This window comes from Papilio machaon, chromosome 4 (assembly GCF_912999745.1).
Source record: "Papilio machaon chromosome 4, ilPapMach1.1, whole genome shotgun sequence".
Lineage (NCBI taxonomy): Eukaryota > Metazoa > Arthropoda > Insecta > Lepidoptera > Papilionidae > Papilio > Papilio machaon.
This window is the reverse complement of record NC_059989.1, coordinates 5,979,806-5,998,770: the sequence shown is the minus strand read 5'-3', so window position 1 is coordinate 5,998,770 and position 18,965 is coordinate 5,979,806. Positions and strand designations below refer to the sequence as shown.

The following is an 18,965-nucleotide window of genomic DNA, read 5'->3' as shown; positions in this document are numbered from 1 at the left end:
ACACACCTGTGAGCATGATTTGGAACTATATCCGTAAATTCAAACGCGCAACACACAGAAAAGCCCCAAAAAATGATGAATGGATTCCTTCATTTCTTGATAAATATGCACCAATCTCTCCACCTGAAAAACATGTGGAAACAGCTAAATTAAATTGTTTATTTCAATCGCCGGGTAACAATAACAGTTTCTTTCTTTCTGAACCATTTACAATTAATGAATTTAAAATAGCTCTCAAATCTAGGAAAAATACTACACCAGGTCTAGATGACATTACTTATAAATTAATTTCCAATCTTCATTCTAAAGCACAAAATGTTTTATTGAAAGTATATAATCTTTTATGGTTATCAGATACCATCCCTGAAAGTTGGAAAACACAATGTGTTATTCCAATAATTAAACCAGATAAACCTGAAGGCGACTGTAACTCTTACAGACCTATATCACTGTCATCTTGTGTAGGTAAATTATTTGAATGTATGTTAAAACTGAGATTGGATTATTATAGTGAAAAAAATAATATCTTACCTGAACAACAGTTTGGTTTCCGACGAGGCAGAAATGCTGCAGAAAGCTTTACATCTCTTATTTCAGACATTAAACAATCATTTCATAGTCATTCTTATACAATCTGTGCCTTTCTGGATGTTACTGGAGCATTTGATAATGTAAATCCTTCCATCTTAATAGAAATTCTTAATGATGTTGGTGTGCCAGGAAAAGTCTGTAAATGGATATTCAATTTTTTATATGAGCGACAAATGTACATAAAATTTAATAATACATTACATGGACCTAGATCTGTTTATAAAGGAACAATGCAAGGCGCAACAATTTCCCCTCTATTGTATAATTTGTATACTTCCCAAATCAACAAATATTTAACTGATCCTTCAGTTAAATGTTTGTTATTTGCTGATGATATTGTTGTATATACTGTAAATAAAAACGTAAGTAATGCGGTAAATAATCTTAACAATGGCTTAAACCAAATTTATGATTTTTATAACAAACTAAAATTGGAAATTAATGTTAATAAAAGTGGAGCGATGATCTTTGGAAAAAAAGCAACTAACGCAGAAGAGTTAATTCCCCTATTGTATAATAATAAGCCATTGATATGGTTAACCAATAAGAAATTCCTGGGAATATGTTTAGATACGAAGTTGAATTTCGAGAATCACATCAATTATATAATTAAAAACGCTTCAAAGGGGCTTAATATTTTACGTTCTTTAGCAGGTGTTCACTGGGGATCCGATCCAAAAACTCTGACAATGTTGTACAAGAGTATTGTTAGAAGTCATTTTGACTACAGTTCATTGGCATACATGAATGCTAATGTAAGTCACCTTAGGAAGCTAGATATCATTCAAAATAAAGCACTGAGAATTATAACAGGAGCAATGTGCTCAACTCCAATAAATGCAATGGAAGCTGAAAGTGGCATAATACCTCTAAAATTACGGCGATTGCAAATTGCTAATAACTTTAGTCTAAAATTGTTGGCTACTGGCAATACATTTGTACTGAATAGGATTTTACCTCATGAAGAACTCCCTCAGAGTTTGCTAAGTAAAGTTAATAATATTGATGCTGCACAATTTGTATGTGAACATAACTTCCCAGAATTGTTGTATATAGTATTAAATCTAAAAACTATTTGTAAAAATATACATACCTCTAGTATTTTACCGATTTATAGCATAGATTACAAATGTTTAACCCATGATTTAAATGCCATAATCAGTACAGATAGAATTAGTAATAAATATGAATTTTTGGATTCTGTAAATGATCCACTAATAAATAATGCTTATAAATTGTATACTGATGGGTCAAAGGATACAAATAATGTAGCTTCAGCTTATTATGATCCTCAGTTAAAACAAACCAAATGCTTTAAATTACATCCATTATGTAGTATTTATACAGCTGAATGTTATGCAATTTATAAAGCATTGTTACATGCGCAGAATGTAAATAGTTTAGAATTTTTAATTGTTTCTGATAGTCTAAGTTGTTTATCAGCTTTAGAGAATATGTATATTAAATATAGCTCAAATTATATTTTATTTGATATTAAGAAAATACTATTAGACCTTAAAAGTAAAGGCAAAATTGTTAAATTTAAATGGGTACCTTCTCATTGCGGTATTCTAGGAAATGAGGTCGCAGATAGAGCTGCTCGAGGAACATATGATGAGGATCATACAGAACTAAAAATTCCTTTCACGGACTTCCGAGAAAAGTTAAAAAGCGACCTAAGAATATTGTGGCACAATTGTTGGAAGCTTAACAGCAGAGAAAAAGGAAAGTGGTACACTGAAATTCAAGACTCCCCGCCGCTTTCACCGTGGTATTATAAACATCCATATGCAGAAAATAGAAACTTTATAACCACAATCAATAGATTAAGATTTGGACATTGTCGTACTCCATCGCATTTATTTAGACTCAAACTTAAACCAAATCCATCATGTGAATATTGTAATTATAGACTTGGCGACCTAGATCACATTTTCTTTAAATGTCATAATTTTAAATTTCAACGCTTATTATTAGCAGCTGAAGTGATGTATGTCTGTGACCATAATAATATCAAACTGCCGAACGAATTGAGTACAATGTTAAGGATTCCTATGTTATTCAAACCACTGTTCAAATTTATTTCTAGAACTATTAAGAATATTTAGTGTTAAGCTAGTTATATTTTATGTTATTCTTTTATTTCGATGTTCACATTTGTAATTTCAAGACAGGCTAAAGGACACTGATATCCAATGCCTTAATAAATTAAAAAAAAAAAAAAAAAACGAAATTACAAATCGTTTAGCTTTTTTTACACGTTTGTGTTCGAATCGAAGTCCCATTACATTTATTGTACTTTCTATTTGTAGATAAAAACGAAAATAGCATCAATGGCTTACCGGTTATTGAAGCTGGTAAAGTGCGATATATGAGTGGACAAATAGTTAATAAAGTGCCATTTATAACAGTTAAGAAGTAGTGAACGTAAAACGATGACGCGAATGTTAATATTAGGTATAATTTACCTATTTTTACTAAAAAGAGCCACAGGCCTAGGTGAAATAATTTACGCTATAAATGCCGGTGGGCCAGCCCATACAGATATTCACGGTATTTATTACGAAAAAGATCCATTACAAGGAAGAGTTGGCACTGCTTCTGATTATGGAAAACAGCTCGTAATGATCCGTAGAGTAAACCCGAAAGATGAAATACTATACCAAACTGAAAGGTATCATCACAGTACTTTCGGGTATGATATACCGGCAAAGGCAGATGGTGATTACGTTTTAGTCTTAAAATTTAGTGAGGTGTACTTCAACGCGCCTAACATGAAAGTATTTGATGTGGTGTTAAATGGAGACCATACGATTGTAGCTGACTTGGACATATTTGACAAAGTGGGACGTGGTGTGGCACATGATGAATACATACCATATACCATTCGAAATGGAAAACTGTACTATAATGAAGAAGAATCGGATATAAGAGGAGGTAAAATAAAAGTAGAATTTATTAAGGGTTACCGGGATAATCCAAAAATCAATGCACTTTATGTTATGAGAGGGAGGTTAGATGAGGTCCCAAAACTTCCTCCTTTAGAGTGGCCGGAAAATGACATTGAAGAGATAAAAGAAGAAGTTGAGGAGACAAGTTCAAAGTCACGGAGAGCCAGTGGTCCCAAACAACCTGACCCATATGCAATGGAAACATCTGTTTTAATACCAGTATTCATAACCATGGCTGCTTTTATTCCCTTGTTGTTTTGTCTATGTAAATTATAATTGTTTGTCAAAGAGAGTGAATATTGTGTGTGTGTATTGTTCTTTAGCTCAATCAACCCTCATCTGCACTCTCATTGCTGGTGCCTACTGTTATTAGTACTTAACAATTTTTGTTTTTCATATTCATTATTGCCCACAATTCTACTACTCAATATACAAATTTTATTATTTTGCAGTAGGTTGTGAAAAGTATCTTTAATTTCAGTACCTAGCACACCGCAGTCTAGAGGGTTAAAAAAAACTATGGAATTTATTAACTTCAATTTATACAGTCAATTCAACAAGCTGAAATAGATTATTTTATTGATATACTTAAATTTACCAAATGACATTGCAATGTATTTTCCCTGACATGATAGTCACCAGCAATACTATTTTTGTATGTGTTCAATCATTATTGTGTTTAGCTATTTCAAAATGTTTGCAAAATATTTTAGCTACAAAATATTGTAATTACACACCAAATAGTACAAAATAACTTCAATGTGAATGTTTACTAGTGCCCGTCCCACACCAAATACTAATTTCAAACATTTATTGATGCACAAAATTGTAATTGCACACAAATATGTTATTAAACAGTCCCATGCTGAAATTTTATACTCATTACCTTACTTATTATGCACAATACCATTCTATGAAAGAAATCTTATAATGAAAGGAAAAAATGGATAAAAATTACAAATTTATTAGCAGTCTTGGACAATAATTAATATTTACTTCAATCTTTTGATCTTTAAACTATCGGATGGATTTCATTATCTGTGGCATCTTCTGTTAATCATCTTCTGTCTTGCTTTTGTTTTCTCTTCTTAACTTTAGCTTTTGTGAAAGTTTTACAAGCTTAAGCAACCTGCAAATATAATTTTACTTTAACAAAAATTACGTTTTAAACGTAGTTCTTATGATAGCCTGAAAATACATAAATAAACTATGCTTTACAAGTTTTAAATTTGTTTAATATTTATATTTCAAAGATCAAATCTAATTGGTCTATCTGCCCAGTTTTGCAGTGAAATAAACAACATTCCAAGATTCGTAATGTCTGTCTTGACTTGTCTATAATTGATTTTGTCTATTTAAAATAAACATATAGTAATAAATAAAATAGTATCATTGGAAAAGCATATGAATCAGACATAAATATTGGTATGAAGATGCAGAATTTACTCAACTGCGACCACCAGACTAAATCTATTTAATAAAAATATACCATATGTATCAAAATGTCTAAGTCCAGTGTCACAACTTACGCATTTCCTGTTCCTTGTAGTTTCAATTCACATTCCCCTTTTTGGTTCAAAACGAATCCCTTCTTACAGCCAGTAATTGTAGATTCGGATGTTGTAGTCACGTTCTTTTTATCCGTTGTCGCCGCACTTTCTGTTACATTGCTAATCTCAACTGTACTTTTTACTGTTGTTACATCCGCAAGTGTTGTGTTGTATGTCTCCGAGATGTTGGGCGGCGAAGTCGTGCGCTCGACGAGCACCGTTGAAGCTGTTGTAGTTTTATCTCGTATTGAATCTGTTTTCGCACTTGTACCGTTGGTTGTCGTTGGTTTCGGCGTCGTTCGATTTTGCGGTTTTATTGTCATCTCTGAATAATCATAGGCGTAGTCGTAGTCCTGTAATAATGAGGGCTTATTACTTTAGAATAGATAGAGAGTTATCTGTAGTTTTTACAAATGGTAATCTCGAGATACGGAATTTTAATTTATACTGTTAGAAATAATCTACTGAATTAATTAGTTCGTATAATTTTGTAGATGCTATCTTTTTTAAAGCTGTATAATTCCAACGGTATAAATAAAAAACTAACGAGACGCTGACTAAAATTTTAAGTTCTAAAACAAAACTTTTTCCTCTACAGATGTAGACAATGCGATAGCGATCGCTATTCATTTTTATGTTATTTCATCAATATATTAAAGAGTCGTAGTCCCACTCGTATGTACCTAAGAACCGAAAAAATTAAAGCTTATATTCGTAGGTTTAAAGGCTGCAGTTCAATGACTATCGTTATCTAATTACATTCATATTAATTAGGAGAATTACGGAGTTTTCCTTAGCCTTTTTACAGGGAGTATTTAACACATGTCTCGCCAGCGAATCAAACTGAAAATCAAATTGCTATTTCATATTAATTTCCAATATACTACTATGTATGAACAGCGTTTACTTTTTTTTATCGATGTGAGATATACATATACCATCTGCGATCTCTTCTTTTGAAATATACGATAAAGCCAAAGTATACCTTGGCTTTATCAAACAAAACTATCACTTCATCAACCTCTGTTCTCGCATGCTGACCCTAAGGCATGCATATTAAATCTCCCGCACCCCGCTAGGAGTGCTATCGACTAGTGAAAACGATTACAGCATGCGGCCGCTAACACCTGAAATGCCCCTCTAAAGCTATAGTCGGATCATTTACTGCCACCGCCAGAATCATTTATTAATCAGTTCCAGGAAACCATGAAACCAACACTAAGCACGCCGATAAAACATGTCTAAGCATCAAAGACGTAATTTACTACTGAAATTACATTAAACTTGAATTTAATTATGCATTTATTACATACATTTAAATATTTTATTATTACACTTGTTTAATAATTTAAATTAACTACTTATATATTTTTCTGTCTTTTATAATCTTGAGATTTGAGGATGTTAAAATATTGAAATATAAGTTTTAAATAATTTATAAAATAGCATGATAATTATTGTGAGAACTCACCACATACTCCTCTTTGCCACCTTTCATAAGAGCGATAATTTGCACATCTTTAACATCAACTTGAACATTAAATTCACCCGTTTGCCGCTGATCGTATGAAATTGATTTAACATGACAAACCGTTAAAAAGTAGTAAATGAGAAATGTAAATTTAGCACTCATTTTTATGTAAAAATTTTAGTGGTGACGAATTAGCGGGAATGTAACGGGTTGATGTTCGTTGTAATCGAGTCTGGCGAATGAAGCTGACTGGCCGTGGCGGCCGCGCGGACGCCCTGCGCTATTCAAGATACCAAGTATTTCCAACAACTTAACAGTTATTTCAAGTAACAGTGGGAAGGTCGATAGCCTCCGTTAGTACATTGCGTCCCCGAGTTGCGTAAGGATCGCCAATGGTTTTTTACTTTACATATTCACAAATAAACCTCTTCTTTTCTGTTAGTCCTTAATTTTTAAATAAATAGTAAATGTTAACCAACATATTCTTCATTTCATATAGAATTGATATACTAGTAGTGAGAAATGTACAGAGCTTAGTCTAGCTGAGACTCGGAAAAATCAATTTACTTGATAACTATTTTCTGCCTTAGTAAAATTTAGTCTCTACGTTATTTTATGGTCGAAATACTTTGGAGCCATATTTAAAAGAATAGTAAAACCTTATGATAACTTAAAACAAATACTTGCTAAAATAGCCGGCTTATTTTTAAATTTATGTTACAGCTGTACCGTTTGTGCACGATAAAGATACGGTACAGTTATTTGCATGTCAATAAAGACATAATAAGCATTAAATCGAAACGAACTGATTTATAAAATTATATGATAGAATAGATACTTCGGAACATGATAATTTCAAAACTTCGAAATAAATAAAAGGTAATAGCAACTGTCTCTACTATAGTCTTCTTATTATTGATACACTACCTGTAGCCAACAACTGCATTCGCGCGGAATTTAAATAAAAATATCAGTAGCTTTTTTGTTCTTTCACACTATGTTCTACATCTATACTAAATTTCACCGAGATCCGTTAAGCCGTTCTGCAGATACCATCTAACAAACATCCATCCAACTAAACTTTCGCAGTTATAATATTAGTAAGATAAGATGTTTTGACTTAAAAAGGTGTCACAGTGTTTTGTAACAGACTTGAGACTATCGGCGTAGAAACATGTTTTTTTATTTAAATATTGAGGATACTTTTATCTAACCACTACAGAAAATCTTATGATAGTTTCAACAGATTTAATTAGACAAACCAAAGCCATGTTTATACAGGCAGACAGGTCATATCTTTTAAAATAAAATATGATGTTCACTCATTTCTTCACAAATTTTCAGGGTGGCAGAAAGAAACACTTCCACCTCTCTTGAGGACTTGAGATTAACGGAGATATATAACATAAGCAACACAACATAACAGAGCATAACACAAACGTGACGATAGGTCCTATTTCCAAACGTATGAAATGTTACCTCGCTAGTTTTGTTTTTGTATGAAATGTCTGCAATTACGATAGAAGTCGAAAATTAATTTCGTGATTTCATATAAAACATCAAAGAATTTTAACAGTAGTAGATGTCACTAACAACAATATCTGTTGCACGTATGGGCCGGCTCGCACGATGCAATACCACTACATACCAGGCGTAAAGTGGAAATAATTCCGAGCTTCGTTTGATGAGTTTGCATGCCAGAGACGTAATTTTAGAACTTTTTCCCATCCCATACTTTGCTTATAAAGAAAGGAAGTGGATGACTCTGTCAAAGTAAGGGTCACATAGGAAGGCGAAGTAACCCCTTTCTGTGATACCCCTACTCCGTCGATTAAATGTAGGCAACGCATTTGCAATTGTGGATGTCAATGGGCAGCGATTTCGGGTCAATTTCGGCGAGTTCAGGCCGTTTCCTCGTTTGCTACCTTATTATAAAAATAAAAATATTGAATAAGGTCGTCAAGAGATTCAGATGCGGCGAACCTAAGACTTGAAATCATAAGTTATTCCACACTGAAACACGAAACGAAACAAGCCAATGTGCGATCATCTGAACTGAACATACGCCTAAAATTTAAATTACAACACTTAAATAATTACGACAAAAAATTAAATGATTTTTTTTAAGTTGGGCGATGAAATTTGCGATTCTTTATGAATGACAGCAAAATAATTCCAATCCTTTCGGAACGGAATTTATCTGTCATCTGTCACTGTCTAAAATTGAATAATAGCAGTAGCTGGTAATTCTGGATTTCATATTTACAAAATAAAACCGTATCCATTTTGTTATTGTTTACGTTTATCGAAGCTGTTGCGAAAACTAACATGTCTCATTTCTTCTCTTACTTATAGCTCTCGAATAATCGTAGACTTGTAAGATTAAAAATGATTAAGTTCTGGAAAAGCGCTGGTAAGGCAAATAACATTGTTATTTTAATTAAAGTTTGACGTGAACGCTAAGTACAATCAATTTATGTATTTTCAGCAAAAGGTAAAACTGGATGCCCTGTGCGACCTCCGGAACTAAATGATACAAATAATGTGCAGCTCAAAACTCCTATAAATTTAGAAATAGGGGTTAATGTAGAAGGTAACGTTTACAAAACTGTAAGTAACATATTATTATTTCACCATTACTAAATGTGATATCGTCCAATTACAGATTTAGCAAATGTATTCGAGAAAAAATCGAAATTATCTTTGAATATACATGACATACTGATAGAAAAAAAATCCATTAAACATTTTATTTCCTTTATGGAAGCAATAGGAAAACTCGAATTGATTAATTGTTGGTTAGAATTGGATAAATTTGAAACCAATATCCATAAAGGACTCAAAGAAACGCTGCTTGAAAATAATATTGAGAAAATGAATAGTTGTCAATGTGAATGCAACAAACTTCCAAATGATTATAAAGATATGATGTCACAGACAGTTAGTTTATCAAAAAGTACTAGTAATTTAAGCCAATATAAATCTGAAATAAGTAAGAATTCACTTAGTTATTGTTATGAATCTGAAAATACATTGGAAACATGTATAACATGTGGAAAATTTATTAATGTAACGCAAGAAGCTGTTAAATTGTTTAAAAGATATATAGCACTTGAAGCCCCACATAAAATAGATCTTCCTGAGAATGTTAGGAAATGTGTAATATCTAACATATGTCAACCAGGAGGAATGATTAAGAAAGACTGTTTTAAGCCAGTACAGGACACATTGTTCTTAATAATACAAAATTCTTATATTGATGATTTTTTGATCAGTCCTTATTATATTAAGGCGCAAATAGATATATTGACTGCTGGTTCAATTAACCTACAAGATATATTGTATAATGAGACAATATTATTTTATTTTACGGAATATTTAGAACAAGAAACATGCTCTATATTCTTGGAGTTCATAATGGCAGTTATGCATTTCAGAGAGAATCTAATTAATAATAATTCTTCCAATGCTGAGCAGGCACAAGGAGATGCAATCGTGCTTTATGACAAATATTTTTCACTCCAAGCAACAAATCCCATTGGCTTCCCAACAGAAATAAGATTACAAATTGAAAGTGATATATGCAGAGAAGGTGGCCCACTACCCACATGCTTTGATTTACCTTACAAAATCATATTTAAAACATTAACCAATTATGCAAAACTATTTCTTGGGTCCGAGGTATATTACAATTATCTTTCGGAAATGATCAATTCTGTTGATAATTTATGGAATTCAAAATTTAAATCTCATTCAGACTGCAGTAGTGAATTTAGCATAAGTACTCAAAATACTCTTCTTGCAATGGGTGACCCTTTTTACAAGAAAAAACGTAATCACTCTGTACCTGATATGACCATAGATTCAAACCAACTGTATAATGCTGATTCATTGTGGCAAAGGAAAAAACATGATGGATTAATTCTTGGAAGAATTAACAGTCTCGGTAGATTTGAATCTAAATTTGAACCAGATCCAGATAAAAAACACAAATCAGTGTTAAAAAAAATGGTAAGTCGTTTTGTACCAACCAATTCAGGAGTCGAAGAAGAAATGGCATGGCAAGTTGCACATATGATAGTTAAGGATATTACAGATCTAACAATGGCACCACCTGAAAATGACCATGATGTCTAAATGTGATATAGACTTGTTTTAATTAAATATGTCTTTGTAAATTGTATATAAAATTATGTATTAAATACTCAATTATTAAGTGATTTTCTCGAATGTACTGGTTTATAATAAAAGTGAATTTATTTTTAAAGCCATGTGACACTATCATTAAAAAGTACCATATAATAACTTCTACATTTGACCAACACATTTTCTGTAGTTATAGCTAGAATAGATATAGTATAATTACCAATGAAGTTTTCTTAGTGAATTAAATATACAGAAAACATATGATTGCTTGTTTGATTATATAAAGATTAATGAATTTATAATTAAGATAATCGATAAATTGAGTTATACTCAATCGATTAAAAATTTAACACTCACTAAAATATAATAGATGGAAACCATGGTAATCATAAATGTATAGGAATGCAATGAGCAATACTGGTATAAAATAATACAAGTTTTATTTATTAGATTATTTTTATTATGTCAAAAGCTTTTTCTTATGCTATTTTTAATAACAATATAAAAAATGTGATAAAACCATACAACATATTTTTAACAAAAACAACAATATAGTGCTACAAACTTAGGTGGCCCAGTTAGAGTGACAGTGTAATGCAGGGATTCCCAAAGGGGTTTTAAAAGTAGATAATTTGGCCATGGGGGTCTGTGGAAATGGTTCATTTTGGAACAGGGGGTCACTTATACAAAATAGTTTGAGGATCTCTCATGTAATTGTTGTTGATTCCTTCAGAAAAAATGACATAAAATGATACTTAGAAAACACTTGAGAAGGAACAAGAGGATTTCTTAGTATAACTTTTGCCCACTGGACTAAATAAATTTATTGCACTATACCAATCTAAACTCTATAATACAATAAAATGGTGTATAAACAAAATTACTTGATTAAAAGCACTGGTAACATACATCACTGTGAAGGAACTTACTGCCATAACTTAGTTGGTATGAAAGTTGAGATTTATATTAATATATTAGACATGAATGATAACTGAGATGTTAAAAGTGGTAAAATTATTTTCCTTGTATATTGTCTTAATATATTTATGAGAAATACCCACACAAATATATAGACTATTAAATTATGCATCATAAAATGGTAGAATGCAAATAAAAATTATTATTCACCCATTATCATAAATACAATGTATTAGCATATTATAAATGCTACACATCGGTTTTGCATAATTTAATATTGTTATTTGCTAAAAGTCACTAAGTCATATTCATCACATTATTATTATTATTAAAATAAAATTGTAAATATATCAAAAACACAGTCTTAAGAAACTCTTATATATATGAGACTTCCAAGTCTTAATCACTTCTTTACATTGTAGCATAATTATTAATACCAGGAGGTAAAGGCGACAGTTGCATTCGAGGAGGTTCTGAACCCAAAAGGGGTGATAGTTCATCAGGCAAATTTAATTCTTTATGTATGGATGAAAATGTTGGTCTATATTTTTTACCATTTGTATTCCACCTTCTGTAAACTAAAGCATTAAGTAATGCTTGCATTGGATTCATCAAAGCCTGTAGAATAAAGTTTTTATAAATACTTTAACATTTAAATACAAGAGTTCATCAATAAATTTGCTTACCATTATGTACCAAATAGAGATGATAATTTTTACAGGCATGTTGAACCACATTGTCCATATCATTACGCCATTCACAAGATTAGGTAACCAGCACACATAAAATACAGCATTGATAAGAAAAAACTTCAATTTTAGTGTATCAACAACCCTTCGCTCTTTGCTAGTAAACTGGAATAAAATATTAGCATTGCATTGATACATATATATTACTATAGAGATAATACATATTATATTGTACTAGCTGTCGCCCGCAACTCCGTCCGCGCGAATTAAAAAAAAATCTTAATTAGTAGTTAGTAGCCTATGTGTTCTACATCTATACCAAATTTCATTGAGATCCATGCAGCTGTACTGGAGATAACTTATAACAAACATTCATCCATCTATCTAAACGTTCACATTTATAATATTAGTAAGATTTATAAAATATTATAAATATATTTATGAGAATTCCCTAGATAATAATTGACAATTAATAGCATGTTTCATGTGTGTGTGTTTGGTATTATGGTCTATAAATACCTGAGCAAGTGGTAGTGCTACAGTCATCTCTACTTCTTTTCCAGCCAATATGTATAGCACAGGATTAACAATCATGACCATTGCTATTGGAATATAAGTTGCAAAGTAATTTGGTAGAATTCTTAAGAAAGCACTTGTTACTGTTTTTAAATTATGGCATCTGAAATATTATATTGATAATTTGTATTTAGTCCAATAACTTTGATGTTAAATTTAAAAAATTTATAATTTCAAAAATACTTTTACTAAGGGCATACAAATCAAAAAATAAATATAAACAAAGTAACCAGTATTTCTGTGCTTCTTATTATATGGATATTACTTATTTTGTTTATAGGAAATAAGATAATAAATAAAAACAATATTATATATTCCTTAGAATATTACCTGTGCAATAACTCCTAATATGAATTGAACATATAAGGCTCTATCACTTGTATTACAGAGTTAACATTATGTCTCATGATGAACACTTTAAAGATAATACTTACGTTGCATTAGGAATGTAGAGTATAGATAAACCAATACCAGTAGTAGCGGCAGGAATACCCCAAGCAATAGAATGATAAAGTGTTGGATGAGAATCACGACCTTTGATTGTTCTCAAAGTGTCTATAGCATAAAATAGAGTCCAAAACCAAGTAGCTGTATAAAAATATTGAGTCCATGCCTATGAAACAAAATAATCCTTGAAATATTTACATGTTGTAGACTTTATTAGATAGAAATTTATATCTTACAGAAGTTATGCTGCAGAATAAGACACTTATTTCATCATCAGGTAAAGGCATAATACTTTTGTATCTTAACCAAAGTGATGAGCGCACAAGAACTCCTGAAATTAAAATTAAATATCTCAAAATAATGTGAGCTTAAAAATTGCAATGAAAATGGTTTTGCCACAAAGCAGTATTCAAACCATACAAAATAGATGTAGCTGACAAAAAACTACATATTTTAATATATTAAATAGAATAAAAGCAACCTTAAGCAAGCAGGCGGCCGGCCGTAAAAACTTAGCCAAAACTTTAAGGTTCATAAAACCTTGTGTGCCGACCCTACGTAAGTGGGATAAGGCCAGGGAGATGATGATGATGATTAATGAAAAAAAAATTACCCAAAGATGCCATTAAATCTGCAACAGCTAGCCAAATTATGATATTTCTTGCTCGGGATGTTGTCATGTTTCCAAACCCATCTGAATGACTTGATAGTTTACAAGGAAAAATCTAAAATAAATGTTTATAAAATCACTATTTATGCCATGTAATAAAGATATATAGAGCAACTATTGAAATCACCTGATAAATCGAACCTAATATACCTATCGTAGAAGAAACTAAGCACACAATATTATAAGATTCCGTGTTAAATTCATCCATAATTCTAATTGCCAAGTCTTCTTTACTGCCAGTATGATGACAGCAGAAAGTTTGAATAGTAGGATCAGACATTGCTATTTTGTATTTAACAGCTTTGTTTGTAAACCACACAGTGTTCCTGCTATGAAATTTTGGGTATCTTTGATATGATTGACCTTAATAATAAAAACTGGTTTAGAAAAATAACCAATTTTGGTAGTACAATGTTTATTAAGATTGAGAAACTAATATAATTACATGAACAAAATATACTACTAGCACATTATGTTATAATAAAGTATTTTTTGTCACATTATTTAAATATCAAACACCTATGTCAACAAATTAAATTAAATCATTGTAACAACATGTAAATATTTTGAATTATTTTAAAGACATAGACGTAACATAAATTGGATAAAGACAAACAAATGACAACAAAAGGTAATATTGCCAGTTCACAGTTATTTATACCTTGTATCCACTTTTCTCTACACATGAATGGTTGTTGTTTGGATTTTAACTCGGCCTTATTAAACGCAAAATAAATCAACATTGGCTAAATGGCTCCGTTTTAATGTCTGTAACATTATTGAAATGTTTGCAAATTGTCCTTCTTTATTTTATAAAATTCTCACCTTTTGTATGTGTATCTAACATAAATCTATGATATTTTACATAAATTTCATTATTCGCGTTACAAATTATTAACCAATGACTATTTTTACTTTAAAATTCATTTAAAGGCTATTTTTGAATCGTTTTCACAGCCTTAACACATTAAAAAGTGAAATTCTAATAAATCAATTAGTTTCTATAGTTTTTTGTAAAGCCGTAGAATTTGCTGCTAATTTGTTGACCTGGAAGCTTGTTCTACAGCTTAGTTGAAATTGAAAGCATGTTGATGTTACTGACAGTTTATTCTTTTTCTGTCGTTTTTTCTTTTTTCTTTTTCCTAACCTAACACGAATATTTGCCACAAGTGCCTTCGTTATCGTCAATTATGTCAAAATTAGTATGAGATTATTGGTGTACCTTACGTAAATTTTTATCGTAACTACGATGGCGATTGTCACAAATATTCGTGCTAGGCCAACAGATAGCCTTTCTTGTCGGTCTATAGTTCGAATCCTCAGCACCGCTTCCCGAAACAATGAATCAGGAATGAACAAAAAAGTTATCTACCCTTGTTATAATTTGATTTTATTGCAGACTTTCCACACAATTTCCACAAAAAATATTTTTGTAGGTATCATGAAACGTTGAAAGTTAACAAATTTCTAATTTGAAGAATCATTAACTTTTATAACAGTTAACTTCATTTTTTTGTAGAAATAATTTTAGCAATACATTAATGTGCAAAATTTCAAAAAATTTCAGCTTTTGATATATCACATATGTATGAAAGGTAAAAAACGAAAACAATTATTAATTTAAAATTTTGACAAGTACATCCATCCTTTGAAATAAAACCAAATATATTAAAAACTTTTAATTTTTACTACGATCCGTTATGCAATTAAAACTGAAATATGAAAGACAATACATTTTGTAGTTGGTGAGCAAAATAAGACTATAAAGTTAAAGCACTTTCAACAGAGATTCTATGAATTTGTATTGGAATCTTAACACAATTAAGGACTTATTTATTTTAATTTTTCAGTTGTAGAAAGCGGAATTACAGTTAAATTATTTGTCGCACTAAGACATGGATTAATAGGATCCCTGATTTCTCCAAGTTCCGGGGTACAATTTAAGGTAGCATTATATTCAACTGTTGAGTTGATTGTAAGAGCTTCTGATTGATTTATAACAATATTTCCTAAAGGTTTCAATGTTCCAGCATCAACCTCCGTACTATTGGCTTGTATGGGTGGTTCGGTCACATTATTGCTTGCGGCGGTACTTAGTAATATAGAACAGGGTATAGTAGTCATGAATTCTCTGCCAGTTTTGGTTACCACAGTGACAGTACATTTTGTGTTGTCACTGGTATTATTATTTAAGTCAGCATCTTTTACATCGGCGTCTGGTGTAAATGAAGTAGCTATTGCGCAAGGAATGGCTAAAACTTCTGTGACGTTATCGTTACTTATCGTAAGTGTACAGTTTACTAAATCACCCAATATGGGATCTACTATGGGCTCCGTACTGTTACCAGGAGCCACAGCTACTGGTTGACCTCTGTTGTCGTAAATAACAGTATGATGGTGATGACCAGTTGATCTAGCTAGATTCCATAACGCCAAACCAGTTAGTATAGTACCGACACCGGCTCCCGCAATTCCAACGCCCGTGAGTGCAGAACCAGTTCTACTCATGCCACCGAAACCTTTTCCATTACTTACATAGTTACCAAAGTAACCAGGCATTTGTTGACCATAGCCCGGATTATATCCATGACCACCTAGTCCACCATAACTTTGTGGGAAACTAGAATAAGGAGGGGGTGGCCCTTGTGGATGTTGATATCCGTTTCCATAATTGTTTGCTTGATTGCCAGCATTATATGGTCGATTAATATTTGCTGGACTGTAAGGAGGTGGTGCTACATTAGACCCAGAATAGCCTGTCCCATGCTGCGGGTATCCAATTCCAGAAGCACCGCCAACACTTTGTTGCTGAGGGTAGCTTGCACCAGCACCAGTACCAGATAACCCACCGGTTTTTGAGTTACCTGATAATCCATTTGAAGTGGGATATGAGTGCCCATTTTGGTTCGTTCCTTGTGACTGCGTCGGGCCTCTATGCGGTGTTTGTAAAACAGGAGCGGGTGCGTTACTTCTTTGTATACTTTCATGATAAGGGGGTGGTTGTTTAGGTGCAGTACTCCCCGAAAGTCCCGTATGACTTGACGGATAAGAGTGGCTTTGTTTATTAGACGGCTTCTGAGCTGTTCGTGATTCTTGCCAACCGAATAAAGAAGGCTTAGCCACTGAAGGTTGAGGGTAACTCAGAGAAGTCGGTGAAGGATGTGTGTTTGACCTCGATCTGCTCGAAGTGCTTTTCGACGAACTCCGACCTCGAGAAGACATTTTCCTAGCGTCGATATTAATCGTTGCAGATATCAACAATAACATCAAAATAATAATCTTGTTCATTTTCGTAAATTTCTTTACGCACACACACAATACGAAATATGAAGCCGAGTATAAATATCACAAACAAATGAATGCTGCTGGCACAGCGAGCGCTAAACACAATATGCTTCTAGAACGTCCAATTGTTAGAATAGTGCTTAATGATCGATCGCCCACCCTGGTATTACAAACGATGTAATAGGGGGGCACGTAGCACGTAGCGAGCGCGGCAAGCTGTGAGTGAGACGGACACAAACAAACACTACTGTTGAATCAATAAAACTCCCTACCACGATGTTGAATAATCCGCATACGGTGTTAAAAAGCGCAAATGCAACTAAACGGAAATGTATATTGCTTCCTATGCATCTAACTAATTACCTAACTAAGCACATACTGTCTTCATTCTGTAACTGTAATGCATTTAAAAATATAGCAAATTAAGGTAAGATTTATATTTATGGCTATTACAGTATAAATAGAAAATATTTCTAAGGATTGCTTATTATGGATAATTGGAAAATAAATGCAAGGAAAGAAGCCGTAGGCGATTTAAGTTAACTTTATAATATAAACGAATTCAATGGCGACAAAATTGTAACTATTTTAAATATATTTTATGTACCTACCTATATTTAATCTTTATGCAAACAAGAGTGACGCACATGACATTGTGCAGTGGTGTATTAATAAATAAGCGATTTTTTATATGCAGTGTCTTTTAAGATTATTTGAATAGCGTAAACAAGTGTTTTCGTTATGAAAAAAAAACATTTTGTTAATACCGAATTCACAACACGCTCCTTGGTTATGTCCAAATATAATAACTAGTTTTATTATATCTATGTTTTAAGTTACCTTTAACTAGATTTCAACAGGTGAAAAGAAAAAATCAACAAAAAAAAAAACAAAATTAAACAATGGTTGGGTTTAAACTAACACTTGAGCAGATGATTCCTCATCTCAAAGGAAGTATAATTTGATCCTGGATGACACAAACAATGCTATTCAACTCTCTCAATACCATGCCATATGTTTATATCTTATTCTCCGGGACGAAAGAGTTTAAAATTCAACTGACTCATGATGACTTAAGACCATTTAATCAATTTGTTAACAATTGACTGACCAATTGGAAAATTGGTTCTGTTGTCCTTTATACCCATATAACTTTATTTGCGCCTGGGAAAATATGCGCAGAGTCAAACGTTAAGATAGAGATTCCTATTATATATATATATTTCGATATAATACAAAATTAAGTATACGTCCATTGCACGTAGCCAGTTGTCTGCCGATAAACCGTTTGCAATATGACTACCATCCAACGGACTGAGCTATTTGGTTTGAAGTCAACGTGAAATAATTACTTCGTCGATTGAGGGTAGGCAACGCATCTGCAATTGCGAATGTCTATGGCAGCGGTCGCTTCGCCATTTCGGCGAATTCACGTGGCCGCTTGCTCGTTTGCCACCTTGTAATATAAAAAAATGAAACAACTATGTCCTCAGTTTGTATCGTAATAATAAGGGCATAATCATTAGTCTTTAAAAGGTAAGAGACGTAATATATTCAAGAGAAAAGGGAGGAACTAGAATGGCGAGAATGAACCATACCCTGCCACGCAAAATACGCACCACTTACAGAGTTGCGGAAAATTATAACCCGTAAATATGAAAATGCTACTGA

The 18,965-nt window shown here is 32.2% G+C and overlaps 5 protein-coding genes across 8 annotated transcripts; 2 read left to right on the top strand and 3 right to left on the bottom strand.

The window, feature by feature from the left end:
- The first annotated feature begins 2,824 nt into the window (after window positions 1-2,824).
- Window positions 2,825-4,148, top strand: LOC106720401 (malectin-B). The gene has a single exon (XM_014515095.2). It carries the CDS (start codon window positions 3,027-3,029, stop codon window positions 3,816-3,818), a length of 792 nt encoding a protein of 263 aa, XP_014370581.1. The 5' UTR covers window positions 2,825-3,026; the 3' UTR covers window positions 3,819-4,148.
- A 338-nt stretch (window positions 4,149-4,486) lies between these two features.
- On the bottom strand, window positions 4,487-6,950 carry LOC106720403. The gene is made up of 3 exons (XM_014515096.2): window positions 6,564-6,950; window positions 5,072-5,445; window positions 4,487-4,671 (listed from the first exon to the last, which is right to left on the bottom strand). Exons 1-3 carry the CDS (start codon window positions 6,723-6,725, stop codon window positions 4,596-4,598), a joined length of 612 nt encoding a protein of 203 aa, XP_014370582.2. The 5' UTR covers window positions 6,726-6,950; the 3' UTR covers window positions 4,487-4,595.
- Window positions 6,951-8,728: 1,778 nt separating this feature from the next.
- On the top strand, window positions 8,729-10,876 carry LOC106720200 (A-kinase anchor protein 10, mitochondrial). The gene is made up of 3 exons (XM_014514785.2): window positions 8,729-8,976; window positions 9,052-9,156; window positions 9,229-10,876. The coding sequence occupies exons 1-3, from the start codon at window positions 8,952-8,954 to the stop codon at window positions 10,698-10,700; spliced, it is 1,602 nt and encodes a 533-aa protein (XP_014370271.2). The 5' UTR covers window positions 8,729-8,951; the 3' UTR covers window positions 10,701-10,876.
- A 1,058-nt stretch (window positions 10,877-11,934) lies between these two features.
- Window positions 11,935-14,529, bottom strand: LOC106720245 (G-protein coupled receptor 143). Of its 4 annotated transcripts, XM_014514838.2 has the most exons (8): window positions 14,455-14,512; window positions 14,137-14,338; window positions 13,953-14,064; window positions 13,576-13,670; window positions 13,327-13,505; window positions 12,836-12,995; window positions 12,314-12,481; window positions 11,936-12,245 (listed from the first exon to the last, which is right to left on the bottom strand). In XM_014514838.2, the coding sequence occupies exons 2-8, from the start codon at window positions 14,287-14,289 to the stop codon at window positions 12,039-12,041; spliced, it is 1,074 nt and encodes a 357-aa protein (XP_014370324.1). In that variant the 5' UTR covers window positions 14,290-14,338; window positions 14,455-14,512; the 3' UTR covers window positions 11,936-12,038. The 4 variants fall into 4 exon arrangements, with proteins under 4 accessions (XP_014370325.1, XP_014370326.1, XP_014370324.1 ...); XM_014514839.2 differs by lacking the exon at window positions 14,455-14,512 and having other exon boundaries at window positions 11,935-12,245; window positions 14,151-14,220; XM_014514840.2 differs by lacking the exon at window positions 14,455-14,512 and having other exon boundaries at window positions 11,935-12,245; window positions 14,160-14,201.
- Window positions 14,530-15,734: 1,205 nt separating this feature from the next.
- Window positions 15,735-17,558, bottom strand: LOC106720193. Its single transcript, XM_014514777.2, has one exon. The coding sequence runs from the start codon at window positions 17,295-17,297 to the stop codon at window positions 15,843-15,845; it is 1,455 nt and encodes a 484-aa protein (XP_014370263.2). The 5' UTR covers window positions 17,298-17,558; the 3' UTR covers window positions 15,735-15,842.
- Between the last annotated feature and the right edge of the window lie 1,407 nt (window positions 17,559-18,965).